We start from the raw sequence: 21,556 nt of genomic DNA, 5'->3' as shown, positions 1-21,556 counted from the left end.
TCGGTCCAGTTTTATATTGGACCGGTCATGTAACAGAATCAGTGTTATTTGATTGATTTTTGTAAAAATCGGGGACCCAGTCGATTTAACCAGTGACCCTGCCAGTTCTTAAAAAGAAAAAATTAGTTTGTTATCATCGATTGATGCTTTCTTTTTTTCACTCTCACACATAAATTATTTGTTTTCTTTTGAAATATTTGAGTGGTATGTTACTTATTAAGTTACATGGGTTATGTACCTAACACTAGTTATTATCTTGGTTATGCAATATGTAGTAAATTTTGATTTGATTTATAATTAGAGATATCGTCTACCAAACCTGAAGCACTGATATCTCAAGTATTATGTGCTTGATTGATTTTTTATTGGACAATAATGTATAATTTATTATTTTTCATATTAAAATATTTGAAATTAGTATGATTAAGCCATTACAATTGATCTAGTAATAAAAGATTTAAATAAGTTGTATTAGATTATATATTCATTCTTACTTATATTAAAAAAAAAGTTGGTATCATCTTTTTACAAATATTTAATTATATATATTTTTTAATATAAATTATAAATTTACATGTACTTATCAAATCATACAATTAACTAATATTTTAATCAAATCAATAATCGGATCGTCGTACAATAACATTGCTTTAAACACTAATCGCTTTTGAAAATTACAAATAACGAGAACAACAGTTGTAAAAGATGAACCGAAAAGTACACATGAAACTATCCCACGCAACACCGCCATATCCAGAAACTAAAACCAACGGTTCTGATTGTTTCCTGGATCGCATCAATCAAACATTTTCACTTAATTATGCCAAATCAAACGCCAGGATGAGGTTCTCAGGATAGTGAAATGGTCCACGGCGAAGCAGCTGATAACAAAACCCTGAACCTTTTGTAACAGTTACGCTCACACACGCCTTTGTCTGCTAACAAATTTTTTTGTCTTTGCTTTGCTTTCTCGGTGTTTGTCTCCGTCTCTGTCGCACTCTCTGCTGTTTTTCTCTCTCTAAATTTCTCTCTCTCTCTCTGACACAAATTCCCTTCTTTTATCGTTTTCTCGGGGCAGATCCACCACCAGTTTCCGGTGGAGGCCTCTGCGCCCTCCGATGTGCTGACTTTGACTCACCCCGTGTGATCAGCTACAGTGACGGCGCACAAACCCTTCCCCCATGGGTCAGTGCTACGGCAAGGCCAATCCGGCGACGGAAAATGAAAACACCACCACCACCACCACCACAATCGCAGATTCCGGTGACGGAGACGGCTACCTCCCGCCGTCATCCGCCGCAGTGAGCGCGTTTCCATCGGTGAAGAACACGCCGGCTCGGAGTCCCTGGCCCAGCCCTTACCCGCAAGGTGGTGGCGTTGGCGGGGTGACGCCGTCGCCGGCGAGAGGCACGGCGACGCCGAGGAGGTTTTTCCGGCGGCCGTTTCCGCCGCCTTCGCCTGCGAAGCATATAAGGGCGTCGCTGGCGAAGCGGCTCGGGCACCTGAATCCGCCGCCGAAGGAGGGGCCGATCCCGGAGGAGGAGCAGGTGTTGGATAAGAGCTTTGGTTATAGCAAGAATTTTGGGGCAAAATATGAGCTTGGGAAGGAAGTGGGTAAAGGGCATTTTGGTCATACTTGCTATGCCAAGGGTAAAAAGGGTGACCTCAAAGATCAACCTGTTGCTGTTAAAATCATTTCCAAGGCCAAGGTACTATCCAATGCCATTTTAGTTTTTCATTTCCTAGGTTGAAATTAACAGTAATTTTTTGTAATTAGTTCATTACATAATGATATTTGAAAAAATTGCTTTTGAAAACCGAGAGTGGTAAAGAATGACCTCTTTGATGGATTGCCCCTAGAATTAAGTTGTTTTTATAACAATCACTATTATGTTGAATGGAAGGTTTGATGACAGTTAGTTTAGGATAAGTATGAAACTTGTTGAAATGGTTATCCAATTTTAATATTGTTTGATGCTGATGACTATATTCTGAGTTTTCAATCCTGGATACCTTCTAAGCTAAAGATGTCTTACATGTGTGGCGTGTTGCAATACTTAGTTCTCTTGAGTTACAGCTCATTCAATCTATGGTGGTGAGTTTTTTGAATTTATGATCTGTAACTTCCTGTTGCTGTCAAGTGTTGAAAACACATTGCCCTTTGCCTGTTGCTTTACTTTGCTTCTGAAATGACATACTCTCTACGTGGACAAGTAGTGGCATATCATGGAGTTTCTCTTATTTTGTCTCTATTTGGGGCAGGGTTTGTCACTTTGTTGGTGGCTGGGAGTACAATATGCTTAATTTCTTTCATGTCCCCTGTCTGTTATTTTGTTTTAAATTATGGTGGGATGTTAAGAATCTTGTCTGATGCCAATTTTTTATGGTCTTGAATTCTGCATGAATTAGAATTTCCGGTAACCTGCATGCGTGGTTCATCTGCTCTTACGGATTAATTAATACGTATATTCCTAGTAAATTCGTGCCTCCGGAAACCGCGTAGTCCATCTGTATTGTCAATCTGGTTTCCAGTGTCTTCATCCAGGAAGTCCCTCTGGCAACCGTTGTGGCTTCCACCCGCAGTCCTGCTATCTGCCACTGCAGAAAGAAATTTCCGGCGAGATTTTCGACTGTGCTTCTTTTGTCCATGTTCGTGTCTGCTGCCTTCTGGCGTGTCTGTCCTCGGATCTGACTACATCAGTGCTTATTGTCCCCTTCGATGTCTGTTTGTTGTGCTTCTTCCTGGCTGCCAACCTCTTCACAGTAATCTCTGTTTTGGCATTATTTTGACACATTTGACCTTGTCCCAGATGCAGCCTGTCCTCATTGTCTCCCATATTGTTGGTTATTTTTAACTTTTGGAGTTCATTTGTAACAATCTTAAAGCTTAGTAAACTTTAGTTTAAGGGGGAGTGTTGGAAATATGAGAGATGAAGTCTCTCATTGTTAAATTATTGTAATGTAATTGTTATTACTAGTGTATATAATCAAGCCTCCGCTGTGCTATTGGACACAGATTTCAGCAAATTCTCATTTCTTCATTATTCAACACTTCTAATAGAAAAAGTTGAGTTTCAGCCCAAGATAGATGGGCCGTGCATTGTCCATGTTTTAAACCTAAAGACCTTTTGCTTGAGGTGGTGTGTTAGAGATAAAATCATTTATGTGCTTTAAACCAAAAGTTTAAACTTTTGGGATAGTTGGTTCATGACATAGAGTTTTAGGTCATTATTAAAAATTAAGTTCGTAATGCTCTTTTTTCCAAAGAACCCGAGTTTGCATTTTACTGCAATTGAAACCAGAGGAGAAATCATCAGTTGAAACTAACTACACAGCCCTCCTCTTAGACCCACTTCCATTTTCAACTAATGTTATTTTTAGTATTACTTTTTATACCTTACGGTTTTCTTAAGTTCCATATTTCTAAAAAGAAAAAAGGTCATATCATCATATGATTAAATTGTTTTTTTTCCTTAACCTGCATAGTTGATACCTCTTCTAGTCTTAATAAGATTTATTTGGCAGATGACCACAGCAATAGCAATTGAAGATGTTCGGAGAGAGGTGAAGATATTAAAAGCTCTATCTGGCCATGAGCATCTCATCAAATTTCATGATGCTTTTGAGGATTCCAACAATGTGTACATAGTTATGGAGTATGTCTTTTATCTTGTTTTCAATATCATCTATAATGAGAATTTGCTATCGGACTACAAGAGAACTGAATCTTTAATTTTTTCTTTGTACATTTTGTTAATAAGCAGTCACTTTGAACTAGAGAAAGGCATCATTGTTGTTCGTACACCCATCATTTTGCTATAAGCTCTGCAATTAATTTCCGGTTTCTCAGTTTTGGTTCTCTTCTCTTTCTTGCCTTTTCCCCGTTAGAAGGTTCAAACGAGTTTAACCACATCTACATGATAAAATGCTTTTAACTTCTAAGTTTCTGCTTAGCATATATTTTGTCGGTGAATATTTGCTACGTTGTAGTTAAATTGTGGGAACATGCATTTTTGAATTGTAGCATCATCATACAGTGACCTTTCCAGGATTTTGCTTTCTTATCAGATTGTGTGAAGGTGGGGAGCTTCTTGACAGAATTTTGTCAAGGTTAGTTTTTTTTTTGGTTACATCAGAGATTTTCAACTTTATATAGTCATATAACTTAATTAAATAATTTTCACTTCTAAACCAGGGGAGGGAAGTATACAGAGGAGGATGCTAAGGTTATAGTTTTGCAGATTCTAAGCGTAGTTGCTTTTTGTCATCTTCAAGGTGTTGTTCACCGTGACCTGAAACCTGAGGTTTGTGCTTTAAATCTTTGTCCCTGTTGAGATATATAGTCCCACATTGATTGGATGGGCAACTAATATGACCTTTATAAGGCCTTGGGCACTCCCACCCCTTGAGCTAGCTTTTGGGGTGGTGTATCCCAAGGTTCTTAACATGGTATCAGAGCCTCACCGTCCCCCGCTTTAAAAAGTGGAATTAAAATAAAAAAAAAGCACAAAAAGGTAAACCAAAAATGGGCCTGTGCAAGTTTCACGCTTCTAGCCTAAAGGGCTCTTGTGTGAGGGGGCGTGTTGAGATATATAGTCTCACATTGATTGGTTGGGCAACTAATATGGCCTTTATAAGGCCTTAGGCACTCCCACCCCTTGAGCTAACTTTTGGGGTGGTGTATCCCAAGGTTCTTAACAGTCCCTGTAGTAATTTTTAATGTTAACATCCAGTTCTGCTTTTGATATCACGAGGCTTAATTATATAAGAATAAGAATGTCAATAGTGTTGCTAATTCTCTGTCCTAGTTTGCTTTTACAGAATTTCCTCTTCACTTCAAAAAGTGAAGATGCTGACATGAAGCTTATTGATTTTGGTCTATCTGACTTCATTCGGCCGGGTAATAATTAGATTTATTCTCAATTTCCATTTTCCTTTTCCTTGCAAAACAATCTCTTTAATTCTTCTAATATATTAAATAGACAGGTTGCTACTAAATACGCACTTCATTGTTGCATAATGCTCTTAAGTGACTTCGTGTTGACTGTTGGTGCTAGTGGGGTTTTGAGTGATAATGGATTTAGCCATGTTATTTTATTCTTATAAATTTTGGCTGCATCTTGAAAATTTACATGGGATTTTACGTCTCATCATTTTCAGTGTCTTTTGGCTGGGTTCTATTCTGCATCCATCCACAACTCTGAAACATTTTAATACCAACAATAAAGATTGATGAGATCAGCTTGGTTTCAATTTCTATGAATGCTTCACATTTTAGATCCATACATATTATGTCATTATGAATAGAAGGAAACACTGAATGATATGTGACATCAGATAGTGCTTGGTATCTAGTATTTCTGTCTCAGTAGTATGTCCTCTGTAGTCATTACTCAAGACTGCTGCTTTCATTCATGCTTGGAAGGATGTTTCTCATGCCTCTTAATTGCTCCCTTCACACGTGTTGATACACAGATGAACGGCTGAATGACATTGTGGGGAGTGCATATTATGTTGCACCTGAGGTCCTTCACAGATCATATAGTATGGAAGCTGATATATGGAGTATTGGTGTCATTACCTATATCTTGCTATGTGGAAGTCGACCTTTCTGGGCACGAACGGAATCTGGAATTTTTCGTGCAGTGCTCAGAGCTGATCCTAACTTTGATGATTTACCTTGGCCTTGTGCCTCTGCAGAGGCCAAGGACTTCGTTAAAAGGCTCCTAAACAAGGACTACAGGAAAAGAATGACTGCTGTCCAAGCTCTAAGTAAGTTGTCATATCAGTTTAACTGTGTATATGAAGGTGTTAGATGCTGTTTAATTTTCCCTTTTTAATCTTCATGAGATTCTTATCTTATCAACTGACTCATCAAAGAATAACATTTGGGCATAAGCAGTGGCGGACCTAAATTTTTTCATATATGTCTGCACATTTAGAATAAAAGAATAGAGGAATTTTTTTTAAATATATTAAAATAAGAAAAAATATAAACAGAAAAAGAAAAGAAAACTTTAACTTAACATAAAAAAAATAATCAAGAGTCAACTAAACTATTACAATAGAACATTTTGGGTCCTCAACAAAAATTACGGACCCCAATTTAATCCCTTAGAAAAAAAGTCAACTCGTGGTCCATCAGAATTCAAAAGTAGACCCAGATAATCAAAATTGTGGTCCCGCTGAAATTTGAAAAGATCCACATTAATCTCTCAAAAGGACTAACATGGATCTATTTTGAAATTTAGAGAGATCACAAGATGACTTTTTTTTAAGGGATTAAATTGGGTCCCGTAATTTTATTAATAATCCAAAATATATTTATTCTTTTTTTTTTCCAAAAAAATTGTGTGTGCACTTGCACACACTTGCACATATACACGTCCGCCGTTGGGCATAAGTATTGAAAATTGAACAAATACATTCATCTTGTTGATTGTGGAATCTCACCTGACCATCCTGCCTGAACAGGAGGTAAAAAGAATTCCTGTTAAGGTAAAAAAAAATCATCATTCTCTTCCCAGTATATCTACCATATAAAAAGTGGAGATTATGTTATGATAGGCACCAAATGATAACTCACTTCATGTGGAGTTGCCTATCTAATCTCTGTAGTTTTTGTTTCATCCTGGAGTCACATTATACTTCCTACCTTGGCCGGAGCACAATTGCTTTTTCCTATTAATAATGGTAGTGAGCAGTGACAATGTTTTTGTAAATTGAATTTATAATACTAATTCATGCATGCTTCCTTAACTGCAGCTCACCCTTGGTTGCGGGATGACAGCCGTGCCATCCCTTTGGATATTTTAGTTTATAAACTAGTGAAGGCTTATCTTCATGCGACACCATTCAAACGTGCAGCTGTGAAGGTATTAGTACGCTGAGTTTAACATTTAATGTCTTCCATAATCTTTTGATTTCTTACTACTATCTCTCGCACATGGCTGCACTGAATATATGCATTTTTCTTGCATATTTTTACTATTTAATTATTCCTCCTTTCCCATTTTATATCAAACGCTTCTTCTTTCGTCATGATTTTTTTCTCTCTATTAACTAGGAATAGATTCATCATGGTGTGTGCTTTGAGCGTCTTTAATATATTTCTTTTAAATAGAAAAGAAGAAAATGTGTGCTGTTAAAGGGCTATCGTGAATATGAGTGTTAAAACATAAAATTTCTTGAATGGATTTCTTTTTAAGAAACTCTTTTTTGTACATTCTTTCTACCCGTTCTGAAATTAGAGGATTGTCTATTGAAGATCTTTTTTTGTGCTGGATTCTAACTCATCTTTATGGCTTCTTCTATCTAGGCCCTTTCAAAAGCCTTGACAGAGGATGAATTGCCCTATCTTAGAGCTCAATTCAGATTGTTGGAACCAAATAGAGAGGGGCACATCTCCCTTGACAATTTCAAAATGGTATCTACTGCTTCACTAATAAATACCCTTTGTTTTGATATAGTTGAAAAAGTGAAGTTTTTCTTTGTGTGTGAAGAAAAAAAGATGGGGGGGGGGGGGGGGGGGTAGAGGACATTCATTTTCACCTGCACAACTTGCTCATTTGTAATAGTTATTATTTTTTTTTTTTCCTGTTCATATCTGTGTGAATATAAGTGTCATTTTCCTGCTTTGAAGGGTTTTGATTTGTCATTGCTCCCTCCCTTTTATTTCTTTACTGAAAGCGAACTTTGCAGGCTCTTGCACGCCATGCAACTGATGCCATGGGGGAGTCAAGGGTTCTTGATATCATACATGCGGTGAGGCATTATTCTTAAATGTATTGGGAAATATCTTTGGCTTTTTGTATCCTGACTTGCCATTGCATTTGCTTTGTTTTCTAGATAAGCACCTAGCTATGCATTTTTTAAATTTGACCCAAGCGGTAGGAGTCTTGCTATATTTCAGGAAATTTTCTGGAAAAAAAATATACATGGCATGTTGGATTGGTGATCTACCATTGCATTTGCTTTATTGTTTGTAAGTTTCTACATGTACAGTTTTTGAAAATTTGACCCTAGTGTTGGGTATTTGACAGCTAGACTGTTAAGTGCTTAGTTATATTCATGTGCAAATTGTTTTTACATGGTAAATGCTCCTTGGAATGGGGGTATGATTTCTGCATTAGAATTGTTTTTGTATCAAGTACATTATATCCACTAGAGTTCTATTTATTGAATGCTATAGTTCATAATAGTTCCCTACTTTGACCAAAATACCTTTTATTTTCCTGCTGGAATATTTTTATAGATGGAACCACTTGCCTATAGAAAGATGGACTTTGAAGAATTTTGTGCAGCTGCAATTAGCACATATCAATTGGAGGCACTTGATAGGTGGGAAGATATTGCTTCCACTGCTTTTGAACATTTTGAGAGAGAGGGCAACCGTCTGATATCGGTTGAAGAATTAGCAAGAGTGAGTGCTATATTGTTTTCTTTTTCTAGTACATAATCCATTCTTCAACGTATGAACTTGACATGTAATTTTAACTATGCTTATCTATGTTTCAATAAAATTTTCTCTTTGTGGACACAGGAGTTGAATCTTGGTCCTTCAGCTTTTTCAATTCTCAGAGATTGGATACGAAATACTGATGGAAAGCTTAGTTTACTTGGATATACAAAATTTTTGCATGGTGTGACTATCCGTAGTTCAAACCCGAGACAACGTTAGTGTTGAGCCCTTTTTGACATATAGTTTCAAGATGGGGGAAAAAGAGAAAGAGAGAGAGTGAGATTTTTTATGGATTTTTTTTTTTTTTTTCATTTTTCTTTCATGGTGGGAAAAAAAAAGGGTGTGTATATAATGAATGTGCTAGCAAGTCAATACAGGTATTGGAGTCATTTATATGTCAAATCCTTGCTCCTTAGCCTATTTTGCAAATGATGTTTCTATGGGTTTGAGCCCATGATTATTCATTAATTTGTGAATGCTTAAAAAGATTACATAGAGTCAAAAAGGAATTTGTATCCAATGAGGCCTTTTACTTTCATTGTCAGAAAATTTTAGCTTATTATTTCTTTTGAAGAAAAAGAAAAAAAAACTACATTGTGCCGGAGTCTAGTGCCTTATTTTTTACAATGGTACACAGGTCAAAGAATACTTTCTAGTATCTACAATTATACATTGTAAAGACAACGATTAATTTTGGTGTTACCAACAAGGATGTAAATAGACCCCTTTTGTACCTGTTAAACACGTTATAAATTTGGGAAATATAGCTCTGTTATTGTAAGAAAAAAACTTCTGCAATAATACATAGAAAGTCATGATATATTGATGGATCTTATTTTTTTTTTGTTTTTAAATGAGTGATTTCCACTTTTTGTGTCTGCTACAAAAAATTCTGTGGAGTGACCGCAGAAAAAAATGACCCTATAAATTTTGCTTGTTGTAACATTTTCTAGTAAACTCAATTGCAATAAAATGAAGGGAATTGCTTTTGTTATGTAACATAACCTAAAAGTAAATTTTCTACTCTCACAAAAGGAGGAGAGGGGAGAGAGAATAGGAAAAAAAGAAAAAATTTAAAGTGGATCTCATATAAATTTTGTGTATGTAGTCATTTAAGTTATGTAACATAATAAAAACAATTCCCTAAAGTGAAATAGCGTCGGTAACTTGTAATGGCTGCGTCTGTTTGTTACAGTGACTGAAAATTGCTGCACGAGAAATTGATGTCTGCTCCACTTGCAGCCTCCATCACAACAAAAAAGAGGGATTACTTCCTTTCTTTTATCTTATGAACCATTAGCCCCACATGAGAGTCTACTAATGTGTTTAGAATAATGTTATTAAACCCGACTTGGTGATTGATTCGGTGGAGGAATTAGATCAGTGGGTCATTGGTTTAATCGCATGACCCGGTAAGTATATACAAATCTACTATTTATATTAAAAAAACTATAAATATACTTAAAAACTTGTAAAAAATATACTAATTTCAAATATTTTAAAATGAAAATAATAAATTACACATCATTGTCCAACAAAAGATCAATCAAACATATAATATTTGTGATATTAGTGTTTCAGGTTCAGTAAACGACATCTCTAACTATAAATCAAATCAAAATTCCTTGCATATTGCATAATCAAGATAATATTAGTGTTGTAGGTACATAATCTATGTAAGTTAATAAGCTACAAATCAGTCAAATATTTCAAAAGAATATAAATCATTTGTGTTTGAGAGTAAAAAAAAAAGGACATTAATTTATGAAAATGAATTAAATTTTTTTTTATAGACCGAGCCGAGTCACTGGTTGAACCGACCGGGTCATCGGTTTTTACGAAAACTAGTCGGGTCGCTCCGGGTCACACCGGTTCTGTAACATGGTCGATCCATTATAAAAACCGAACTGATTTCATACTTTACTCCTACCTGAGAAAAGATGAGTGCTCCTATGGTGGCAATTGAGCTCTTCACCTGGCTCATAATGGTATGCACATAATCCAAGGTGTACTTGCTCTTACTGTTCAAATTGAATCTTTAGACACCAACTTTAAAACTACATATCTCTTACAATTTAGCTTGATCTACTGCTATCTTCATTTGACTCCAAAGCTTAACAAGAATATAAAATAATTTTCAGTCTGTTAGCTTTATGATTGAAATTGATGAAATAAAAACAGTTCACAACTAAATATTTATAGCTATGAGTTGAGTACTTGAGTTTACGATTCATAATGATTAAGAGGAATAAACTCTTTATTATTTGAGCTAATAATTATTGATTTTATGATCTCACTTTAATATTAAAGGGGCAAGCACTTAAGAGAAAAAGAAGGTGGCCTGTATCGTATAAAATTAAACTTGTTACGTCAACATCGCACAAGGTTATTTGAGCTATAAGCTGATTGGCTCTAATAAGGCTACTTGATAAAATGCTAAGAAATCTGGGAATGCTTTCGGACACTAATTTTCATTTTAAACTTAAATAAAAGGATGCTTTCTAATTTCTGAAATCTTATGCATAAAAGAAGTCTACATGTGTAGTTAAGCTGATTGATAAGATACAGTTAAAAACATTATTAAAATATAATAATTTAAAAATTATTTATTATAATAATATAATTTAACCATTTTCGAACATACGGACCCCATAAATATCACACGTGTCTTGTTTGTGGAGTTCAAGTGATAAATAATGGAATTATATGATTTTGATAATTGATTTTCAAATTATACTATTTTAGTAATTTTTTAATTGATGGTAGTTATCCTAAGTCTTTTTGGTCAAAGTAATTGATGGTAGTTGTCCTGATTCTGTGTTCTAGAAATAAGAGTGACCTAAATGCATGTAATAAGGACCTCGGAAGAATTGCTGTTTTTCCGAGACTAGTTGTAAATTGTAATTGTAGGAAGAGGGTAGAGAAATTGGCATTTTCCGTGGTCCAATTTCTCGTCTAAAACAAGAAGGCTGCTGAAGAATAGAACAAATATATAACTGTTAAGTCTAAAGTTGAGAGAAATCAGAAGATAGAAAATATCTTTGTGTTCTTTTGTTAGTGGGTAAGATAATCAGTTTCAGGGTTTGTTGTTTTTTTGTGTTTCTCCTAAAATTAAGCCTTAAAGAATATATTACATTGGGATTATTATTTTTTCATCAATAGAATATAAAGTTATCAATATATTTACCCTTCAATAATTTCTCCAACACTCAAAACAATGTAAAATTTGGAGTTAATGGCAATATACTTATGTCACGTTCATGGAGAAAAAAAAAGGTAAAATTATTTTTACAACCACTTTACGTGTAGTAATGATACGTGTATGGTTATGATTCTCTACATTTAATGCTTTCATCTTTTATATTGTTATAATTTTCCATGTTTAGTGCTTTTACGTATATATATGACAAGTATTTGATTGTTGCAACTTGAACGAATAAATCTTTGGTACTACTGCATGTTGCACCGAGATCCAATCATCTCATCAATGAGAGTATTACACATCATAGGAGAGAGAAAAAATTTGACAGAGAAAAGAAACTTTAACTGACAAGTAATATTTCTATTGGTGAGATGTACTGAATATTTGGTGCAACAATAACACCAAAGATTTATTCAACTTGCATGTATAACAGCTGCAGAAATATAAACTCCAACAAAAAAATCCTATTACATTATTTGTGGATAAGATAAACAATGTTATGCTCTCTAGTCTCTATCCTATGAACAAAACTTCAGTGCAAATGATGCATTGAAGTTTAGTGCATCTGTAATTCATTTTTGGGTCTCCCTTTTCTCATGTTATAAGAGAATTCTTTCTTCTACTATAGACACAAAATGTGATGGTCCCACCTCCTATTAAAAAACAAAAATAAAAAAGTTGTTGCGCACATTTCGATGTATCACTAATAGAAAAAAGAATTTTCTTATAACATGAAAATTCTTTTCCTATTCATTTTTATTAGGATATGTAAATGGATCCTGCGCAAATTTTAGGATCTCAGAATCCGCCTATTTTTTATCATAGTAAAAATAAACTAAAGATGCAACTGAATTCAGTATTGTAGATTTTTCCCTATCCTACCTTGCCTAATTAATGTTGTTTCATCTTCAACTTCTAACCAATTCAACTCTGGATATTTTGCTGGTGTAAGTTAAGATTAGTGTTTTTTCAAAAAAAAAAAATTATTCCATGGCACTGTATTATCTTTTAGAGTGAGTTTTGAACCAATAATTCTTAGGAGTGGATTTTATTTATAAATGAAATTCTTTGCCTAAAAGATTATTGAATAAACATTGATTTAATTATAAAATCTTTTCCATTCAAGTTGTATGCATTTAGAAATTAACTTCAATTTATTTAGATATGTGGTCCAAAACTGACAGATCTTACACAACTCCCCGCAGAAAAAATAAAAATAAAAATAATGGATCTTGATTATTCAACGAAAAAGACATGGGAAGAGGACCGAGTATGCTAAATTGGACTAAAATTAAACCAAATATGCTCATTGTTCCCAATAATAAATTAATTAATCATAACAACCAAAGTATATGAATATTCTTGTATTCTTAATAACTTTGAAGAAAGATGATCCAATAATCAATTTTTTAAAGGGAACAGATACAATTACCACCAGAAAAGTTTATCACTCTTATAACTAATTTAATCACAGTTGATTTTCGCCAATCCAAAGTTTATAATTTATTAGGAAATAATAACATTTAATGAGTTACACTTATTAATTAATAATTAATAACATTTATTGAATCACACTTATTAATTAATTATTAATTTCCAATAAATAATAATCGTTAGATTAGCAAAAATCAACGGTGATTAAATTGATTGTAAGAGTGATAAACTTTTTTGGTAATAAGTATATCCGTCTCCTTTTTTTTAAAAAATTGATAGAATTAGTTTCATGTGTTAACTAAAAAGTGCTTTTAAGATATATGTTTTGATTGAACAGTTTAAAAAAAAAATCACTTTTATATATTAAATTGTTAAAAATAAAAACTAATGTGGCCTTTATATCTCAACATATTTTTTTTTTTTGTATGAAATTGTCACAACTCACAAATATTTAATAACCCATCGTGGTTATTGAAGAATAAAAGGTAAAGTTAAAAAATAAATGAATAATTAATCGTTACGGTTATTTTATTATTTTCTAAATTATTGGGTCATTTAAGTAGTGGTTGGTTATTTTTTAGAAATTTATTATTTTTGTTACTTTAATAAAGAGTTGTGGCTGACTAAGTTATGGCCGGTTGTTAGTGGATATGATCCAGTGGTTTTTTAATTAGTAGTGAGATTGTCAGTGGTAGAAGTTGTTCCTTATTTTAGAGTATATAATTATCTATTTAAACTTCCATGGAGATGAATAAAATTATCGGAAGAATTATTTGGAAGAAAGCACGATGTGCAAGAGGTCAGACTTTCTTAATAAATTCATTTGAGGTCAGGCTTTCTCAATAAAGTCATTTAAGATTTTGCTTCCTCAATAAAGTCAAATTTCTATTTTTATTTATTTTGTTCGTAACAATTGGTATCAAAGCTTAACATGGACAAACACATTCAGAAATTAGAAGATGTGATCCAGTCTTTGTCGGAGCAATTCAAGGAGATGTTCACCCAATTTTAAGTGTGAAGAATATGCAAAAAAATTCTTCGAATTTCAAGTGTAGGAAGATTCTCCACGCAATTGATGCACCAATTGCATACCCAACTCTAGAGAAGAACTTTGAGCCCTTGCTTATCAAATCCAAGCAGGCACAAACTCCTTCTAGAAAAAAGACAAGACCATTGCAGATTTGTTTAGTCAAATAAGTTGTTCACTTAGATTGCTGCATCTATGTAAAAAAATCTCCAACTTTTCAAAATATTAGCAAGCACGTCGAAGTTCTTGGCAAGAGAAAATTCTCTCATGCCCATCTTGCCCACTTGAAGTATATACTTCATGAAGACATACATATAGATAAGGTGTTAGTTCATGATAAGAACAACTTTATGGACAAAAGTGATGGAGAGGTAGACAAAGATATTGAATATGATTCAATTACTTAAAGTTGATCTTACTCTTGAAGACAAGAGTAAATATTTAGGGGGAGAGAATCTTACAGTTATTTTATTATTTTCTAAGTTATTGAGTAATTATTTTTTAGGAATTTATTATTTTTGTTACTTTAAGTTTAATCAGGAGTTATACTTATGGCTGACTAAATCATGACCCGTTGTCAGTGGATAAGATCAATTTTTTATTTTTTTTATTTTTTTTGGTGAGGAGATCAATTTATTTTTTAATTAGTAGCGGAGTTGTTAGTAGTAGAACTTATAGAAAGTACTATGTGCAACAAGTAAGACTTCTTCGATAAAATAATTTGACGTCAGATTTTTTCATTAAAATCAAATTTTTATTTTTATTTATTTTGTTCGTAATATTAACGGAACTTAACAAATTTTTTTTTTTTTAACTTTTCTTCTTTCGTAATTCGTTTTACAAAAACTCGTTTATCTCATTTAACATTCTTCTTAAATTAAGTTTTTCGAATTGTTTTAGTTTCCTATGAAAAGCATAATCTATGAGATAATTTAGTTGATTCCTGTAACCCTGAACTCTAAAGTAAAAACAAAAAACCTCCTATAAATTAAATTCGTAATAAAAGTCGATGATCTAAATAACAATCATATTCAATTTATGAAGGAAAAAGAAAAGAACAATCCTCGATGAAAAGCGCAAAAAAAGGGATATATAATCATGAGAAAGAGTTTGGGTTGATTTATACGAGGGAAAATTGCTTCACTGCCACATTATAGTCCAATACTCTCCTCGTAGCACCGCAAAGAATTTCTCGTGATGATTAATTTGCGCGATATGTTTGTAGAAAAATTTGCTGGTGTCTGAATGGTTCGAATTTATGCCATCAATAGTGTATTCCACCGAGAAATACTGTGTTAATTACTCCAAAGTGGTATTATGGCGGACTTTCAATTAAGTGGTATTATGGCGGACTTTCAGTTAAGGGTTGTTATGGCGAACCTTCAAGAGATGGACTAACTATTAGAATCAATGTTTTTTTATTATTGACCCGATTAAAGTACTAGGTTATTAGTTCAATCAGTAAGTCACTGATTATATACAATTTTATAATTTATATTAAAAAATTATAAACATATTCACATATATAAAAAAAATGGTAATTTTTTTAAATATTTTAATATAAAAAATAAAAAATAAAATATTATTATCTAATAAAGGATCAAACAAAAATATAATGATCGTGATACGAGACTTTAAGTTCAGTAAACGATATCTCTAACTATAAATTAAATTAAAATTTCCTGCCTAGTGCATAATTGTGATAATATTAATGTTGTAGGTATATAACCTATGTAAGTTAACAAGTAAAAAATACTTAAATATGTTCCATTATGGTTTTTTATTGGATTTTGGTTTTTGGCACCGGATCGGGTCACCAATTTTCATGAAAATCAATCGGGTCGCACTGATTCTGATGCATAACTAGTCTATTACTTTCACCCAAACTGATTATATGATCGGTTTATCGATTTCTGCGTTGACCTGGCCGGACCGGTCCAATTTTATTAACATTGATTATTATTATTAAAAAATAATTTTATATATAATAATAATAAATATCAAAATTTAGGGAGGAACCACCCCGAACATTCACCACTCCCCGGGTCCGCCAATGCGGTTATAGTGGAAAGCGCACACATTGATTCCCACCTTCTTCCTTTCTCGTGTGGAAGGAAAATGCAAAGATATCCCCTTCGTGCCTCATAAATATTTCAAACCATTGGTATCAACCCGTGACTTTCTATTCTTTGTGGATTTAATGTTTCAAAATAGACCCATTCCAGTAACCAAACTCATCAAGAATCATAAATCCCAAATTATGACTTTTGTGCTCATAAATGTTTTGTTTATATTATTAAAAAACGTGTGCCATTGAGCAACGGCTGAATTGTTATACATATCCAAAACAGTGAGCTGATAGTTAGATAGTTACACAGATCATTATTTAAAAGAAGGTCAACTTGTTTACTTATTAAAAATAAATATATAACGATGATAATGACACAAATAGGAAAAGAACTAGTGCCATAATAATATACTACTGATCTTGGTGTTCCCAGGCATTCCTTCCCTTAGTAACAACTTTAACCCCTAACCACTGTGTACTTTTGGATTGTCAAATATCATGCTAAACTTTAGGGCATGTTTGATGCATAGTATAAGATAAGATCTAATAGTATAAGACTTGATTGTATAAGACTTGATTAAATTTTAATATTATCCAACATTTGGTATGATATTATATAAGATAATATCCTCCAATATTTTAAAAATTAATATATTAAAAAAAATTATTTTAATATATAAATATTGAAATGATATATTAGTTCTTGGGAATTGTACTTGTAAACAATATTAATACATCAACCCTTTCTCAGGCCTAATCCACCACTCCTAGGCCGGATTAAGTTATACATCATTTTGATGTATAAAGGGGTCATGCTGTGTAAGCTTATACTATACAATAGTCACATCAAATAACTGAAAATGTCATAACGTATAGTATAAGCTTATACTATCAAGCCTTATACATCACACCAAACAAGTACTTAATGTTTGTCTATCACATTTAAGTTTTTTTTTAATGTTAATATTTGAAGCCAATAAAAAAATCAAATTGAATTCTCTTACATCTTTTGAAATGAACATTATTAGTAGATAATTATTATAAGGATTAAACAGCTTATAAGAAAATTGTCTGATTTATTTCCAAAAAAAAGAAAATTGTATGATTCTGCAAAAATAAAACTTATTTGGAAAACAAAATGCAAATATATGATAGGAATCAAATTTAGGATTTGTTTTCATTTTCATTGTATTTTCCTTTTTATTTAATTTGTTTTCCAAATAAATCATTATTAAAGTAATGTTTTCTTTTCGTTAGAATATTCTTATATACAATAATGTTATTTATATGATCATATATTTTTTTTTATTTCTTTTCCTTTTTATTTCTTGTTTTCCCAAATGATCCAATTATCTGGTTCTTTTTTATGCAATTTGCCAATTCTGAGAGCATATGTCAACATTTTCCCCTCGCAAAATTTGCTGAGGTTACATATTCGGGATAATAATATTTTTTTTATTCGGATTTATATAATCCACAGCAATGTGAGTACTTTATAGTAATCATAGATAAAAAAAAATAAAAATAAAATAAAGGCGTAAATCCACGTATTCTTGAATCATGATCCATCACACACTTTTTTGTATTTTTATATAATTTACAACTCTTCACCAAAAATAAAATAAAATAAAAACTTCGATTTTTTTTTTCATCAACCATTAATTTATTCTTTAAAATACAACTCTCTCTTTCTCTCTCTCTTTGCATCATGCAAACAAAAAATCTAATCAATTCAATTAATGCACCCAATTTATGGTTTTCCGTCGCTTTGTGAGATTTTTTTTCCAACCGTCTGGATAAAAAATAAAAAAGGGTTTATTGTTGGGAAAAAAACTATCCTTTTAGGAAACGGGTGTTCGGTGGTAGAGGAGAAATTTTTTTTTATTCGAAAATCTCAATTTTCAGAAATATAATTTTTAGATTCAGTTTATGATATCTGAAAATTAAAAATTTAAAAAAATTCAGTTTATACAAACGGAGCCTTAGAAGTACACAAGTTTATGTTCTTTTAGGTGATTTATATAAAGTCTGACCAGTCAGATTTTGTGTAAATCTGAAAAGTTAATTTTCTTTTCTTTTCCCAGTCACATCGCGCTGATACGTAAAGTAGAAAAAAAAATAATTTTTCATATTTACACAAAGTATGACCGATCAGACTTTGTGTAAGTCACTAAAAAGGACACAACTTACATCCTTTAAAAGGACACACACTAAACCCTTATTATTTCTTATAGGAAATATATTTATCTCCTACACATATAAAAGTATATGACACTCATATTTATTTATTTTTCTTTTCTTTCTCCTCACATGAGCGTTACATATTTTTATGAATGCGTAGAAAATAAATTTATGGCTTATAATATAGTACGATAAACATTAAACCCAATGAGAAATCATGCAGCAATTACTTTCTAATAAACTTGAAATTTCAAAAATTGAAAGGCAGAGAAAGAAAGAAGAGTGAACCTCTTTTATGTGGGGTTGAGATTTGTCTTCTATGATACAATTAGTCAATGACTATTTTATACACACACACCCAACACACACAGTGGCAGCCAAAAATGACAGTGAAGAAACATTGATATTCCAGAAACCACAACCTCATATGAATTAAATTCAATCCAAAGGTGTCCAAAACTGTTCCCTGTTTGGAACTTTTTTTTTTAAAGTTTCAACCTTGAAGGGGTACAAAGAATTGAGGTTACTCTTCAATTAAATTAAATTGTGTACCCTTAGATGCATATCAACAAACACCAGACCCTTACCAAACGTGGAAGTCATGCACCCACCCACTGACACCTTCTATCAGCATGGTAGCTTGTCTTTCTCAATCACCTACCCAATTCAATGCTTTCCAAATACCAACAATCCTATTGAGAAATAAAAAGGAAGGAAAAACTCAATATTTGCCTCTCACTCATTCCTAAGAAATCTCAGTGTTTCAGACTCAGAAATGGTCCATACCCTATTGTTAGCTTGTCTCCAATTTTTCTCCATGCAAATCTCATTTTCCCTTTCTGCTTAGGTTCTTCTACATGAAGCCGCATATTTTGGGAAGAAAAAAAAATCAAGTAGCAATTACCTTGCAAAAAATAATAATCATTGAACCATAAAGCATAGAGTTCAAAATTTGATTCTATTATCATTGAATGTAAAGCATTTGCTTCTGTTGGATTAGTTACTGATGGTTTTAAACTGAAACAGCAAGTACAGTTGTACGGCCATAATTTTCTGCTATTTCAGTCTAATTTGTCAGTAAAATTTGTTCAATTTCAATAATTGCAACAGAAACTGTGATTTGAATCCATACGTTACTGGTTTCTTGTACTTTGTTATTGGGAGAGACCAATTTGATTATAGCGAATTCAGTGACTCAAAAAGAAATGAAAAGAAACAAAATTTTGGTCCTACATACATACAATCAATTCTTTTCTTTTCGAGAGAGTAGGGTACCAATTATTCTAACGCGTGAAAAATTCTTCAACAAAGGAAAAGAATGGAAAAGAAAAGAAAGGCATCTCTCTTTTTTTTCTTTAGAAAAGTAACTACTATTGGAAGAAGCAACATTCTGTTGTCTTCATCATCACCTAAGTAATGTGAAGGGAAAAAAAAAAGAGTCTAATAGCTAAGAATTTACATGACCAAATTACACGAAACTTGAAGCCACGATTTCTGGGTCAAGATCATATTTTCTTTTTCAGGGTATAAAACAAATTCAGAACCCAAAACAACCAACATGGTGGTGGTGATGGAGGGACTTGTCTCTATCAATCAAGCCTCGAACATTTCTGAATTCCTCAACATGACAAGGGATTGTTATGGTTCCTTTCTGATCAAACCCATATTCTTCCTCAGCCTCCTTCAGTAGCTGCATGAAAAGAGGGTGATTGAAGTATATGACAGGCACCACAAACCTCTGTTGTTCTTCTCCTTGACCCACCTTGATTGCCAAACACCCTTTTGGAACATCTCTGAACTCTTGCTTCTTCCCATTCCCATGGTTATGTTGGAGATGATGGCGATGCAAATAAAAGCTCCTCGGACTCTTCTCCCCACTACCCATTTCTGCAAAACCATAAATCAAGTCAAGAACACCAAAAAGACCCAAACTTTGTGAGTATTTGCAGAGAGAAAAAAAAAAAAAAAAAAAAACTCACAGGTAACAAAAAAAACAAGGGAACAAAAACACCAAGGTTCTGAGATTGTTGATGCGGGTTACAGAAAAGTATCCATGAAAACACCAAGGTTAGAGACAAAAACACCAACGTTATAGAACAAATAAGAAACGCATACTCTAACCCGAAGACTTGCAGTTATATGGGAAAGTGTAAAGAGAGAGAGAGAGAGAGAGAGAGAGAGAGAGAGAGTACAATTTTGCAGTGAATAGTGGCACTAGGTTGTAGAGTCCAAGTGGGAATCTACACCGTGTGATGTTGGTTGCAATGGTTGGTGATGATGATCAGCATCATTTGTGCATCAATCAGATAAATCTAAAAGGCCTAGAGGGAACAGAAAAAAAAGTGGGTTGGTATCAGATACATCACTAACCTTAACAAATGTGACTTGATGCCCCACGCATCAAGGACACTTGTGATGATCATATCATATCCAAGAGGAAAGCAAAAACTTAAAACTTCCCAACCTAGAAAAAATCTTAAATTTTAATGTAAAGATTTTACATTTAATGTGTCTAATGCTTAAATTTGTAAAAACTAACAGAAATTTATTAATGTTTTATGTTAATAGAAAATAATATAAATCATTAAAAAGGCCCTCACCTAATTGTTTAAAATTTTGAGTTGAAGTAGTTCTTTACATGGTATCATAGGTTCAGTAATCACAAGGTCACGCGTTCGATTCTCACCGCTCTCCACTTTCGAATGAAATTAAAATAAGTATATGATTGTGTTAAAAATTTGACAGGTAAAATTTTAGGATGATATTTCTCTCAAGTTGCATAAAAGAGAGATATTTTTCTACATTCACATAGTCATATTGATAATTGAGCTACTATTTTTTTTTTTCTCTTGGTGGGCTCCATAATTGTATGTGAGTGTAGAAAAATATTTCTCTCTTATATAACTTGAGAGAAATATTACCCAAAATTTTATTACTATTATGATATAGCCGGGCTCAAATTCAAATTAATCGACGTCCATTGATGATGTCAAATGAAATATAAAAAAAATTAAGAATTTAACAAATACATATGCATGAAAAGTGGTTTTTTTTTTTTTTTGGTTTTTATGTATATATAAACTTTGATTTATTTATTTATTTATTTATTTTTGTAACTGATTTATCCTATAGTTAAGGAGTTGTAAAAAAATAATTATCACTCCTCATAATCTATAATTAAAT

General features: G+C 32.7%; 2 protein-coding genes across 3 annotated transcripts; one reads left to right on the top strand and one right to left on the bottom strand.

Moving 5' to 3' along the window:
* The first annotated feature begins 890 nt into the window (after window positions 1-890).
* Window positions 891-8,981, top strand: LOC133313079 (CDPK-related kinase 3-like). Its single transcript, XM_061514400.1, has 11 exons — window positions 891-1,709; window positions 3,526-3,656; window positions 4,069-4,110; window positions 4,196-4,304; window positions 4,822-4,900; window positions 5,476-5,772; window positions 6,766-6,875; window positions 7,319-7,426; window positions 7,702-7,764; window positions 8,255-8,422; window positions 8,543-8,981. The coding sequence occupies exons 1-11, from the start codon at window positions 1,182-1,184 to the stop codon at window positions 8,678-8,680; spliced, it is 1,773 nt and encodes a 590-aa protein (XP_061370384.1). The 5' UTR covers window positions 891-1,181; the 3' UTR covers window positions 8,681-8,981.
* A 10,711-nt stretch (window positions 8,982-19,692) lies between these two features.
* LOC133313074 (auxin-responsive protein SAUR32-like) lies at window positions 19,693-20,698 on the bottom strand. Of its 2 annotated transcripts, none has more exons than XM_061514393.1 (2): window positions 20,566-20,698; window positions 19,693-20,260 (listed from the first exon to the last, which is right to left on the bottom strand). In XM_061514393.1, exon 2 carries the CDS (start codon window positions 20,256-20,258, stop codon window positions 19,911-19,913), a length of 348 nt encoding a protein of 115 aa, XP_061370377.1. In that variant the 5' UTR covers window positions 20,259-20,260; window positions 20,566-20,698; the 3' UTR covers window positions 19,693-19,910. The 2 variants fall into 2 exon arrangements, with proteins under 2 accessions (XP_061370377.1, XP_061370376.1); XM_061514392.1 differs by lacking the exon at window positions 20,566-20,698 and adding an exon at window positions 20,353-20,541.
* Window positions 20,699-21,556: the final 858 nt, after the last annotated feature.

Source organism: Gastrolobium bilobum, unplaced genomic scaffold, assembly GCF_033153095.1.
Source record: "Gastrolobium bilobum isolate Gb01-03AN ecotype WA unplaced genomic scaffold, APGP_CSIRO_Gbil_v1 utg5634, whole genome shotgun sequence".
Taxonomy (NCBI): domain Eukaryota; kingdom Viridiplantae; phylum Streptophyta; class Magnoliopsida; order Fabales; family Fabaceae; genus Gastrolobium; species Gastrolobium bilobum.
Note: the sequence above shows the minus strand (reverse complement) of the source record. Positions and strands in the feature narration are given on the sequence as shown.

Coding starts and splice junctions, on each gene's coding strand:
- LOC133313079 (XM_061514400.1), top strand. CDS start 1,182: ATGGGTCAGTGCTACGGCAAGGCCAATCCGGCGACGGAAAATGAAAAC. Junction 1,710..3,525: donor AAATCATTTCCAAGGCCAAG/GTACTATCCAAT, acceptor TTTATTTGGCAG/ATGACCACAGCAATAGCAAT. Junction 7,427..7,701: donor CCCTTGACAATTTCAAAATG/GTATCTACTGCT, acceptor CGAACTTTGCAG/GCTCTTGCACGCCATGCAAC.
- LOC133313074 (XM_061514393.1), bottom strand. CDS start 20,258: ATGGGTAGTGGGGAGAAGAGTCCGAGGAGCTTTTATTTGCATCGCCAT.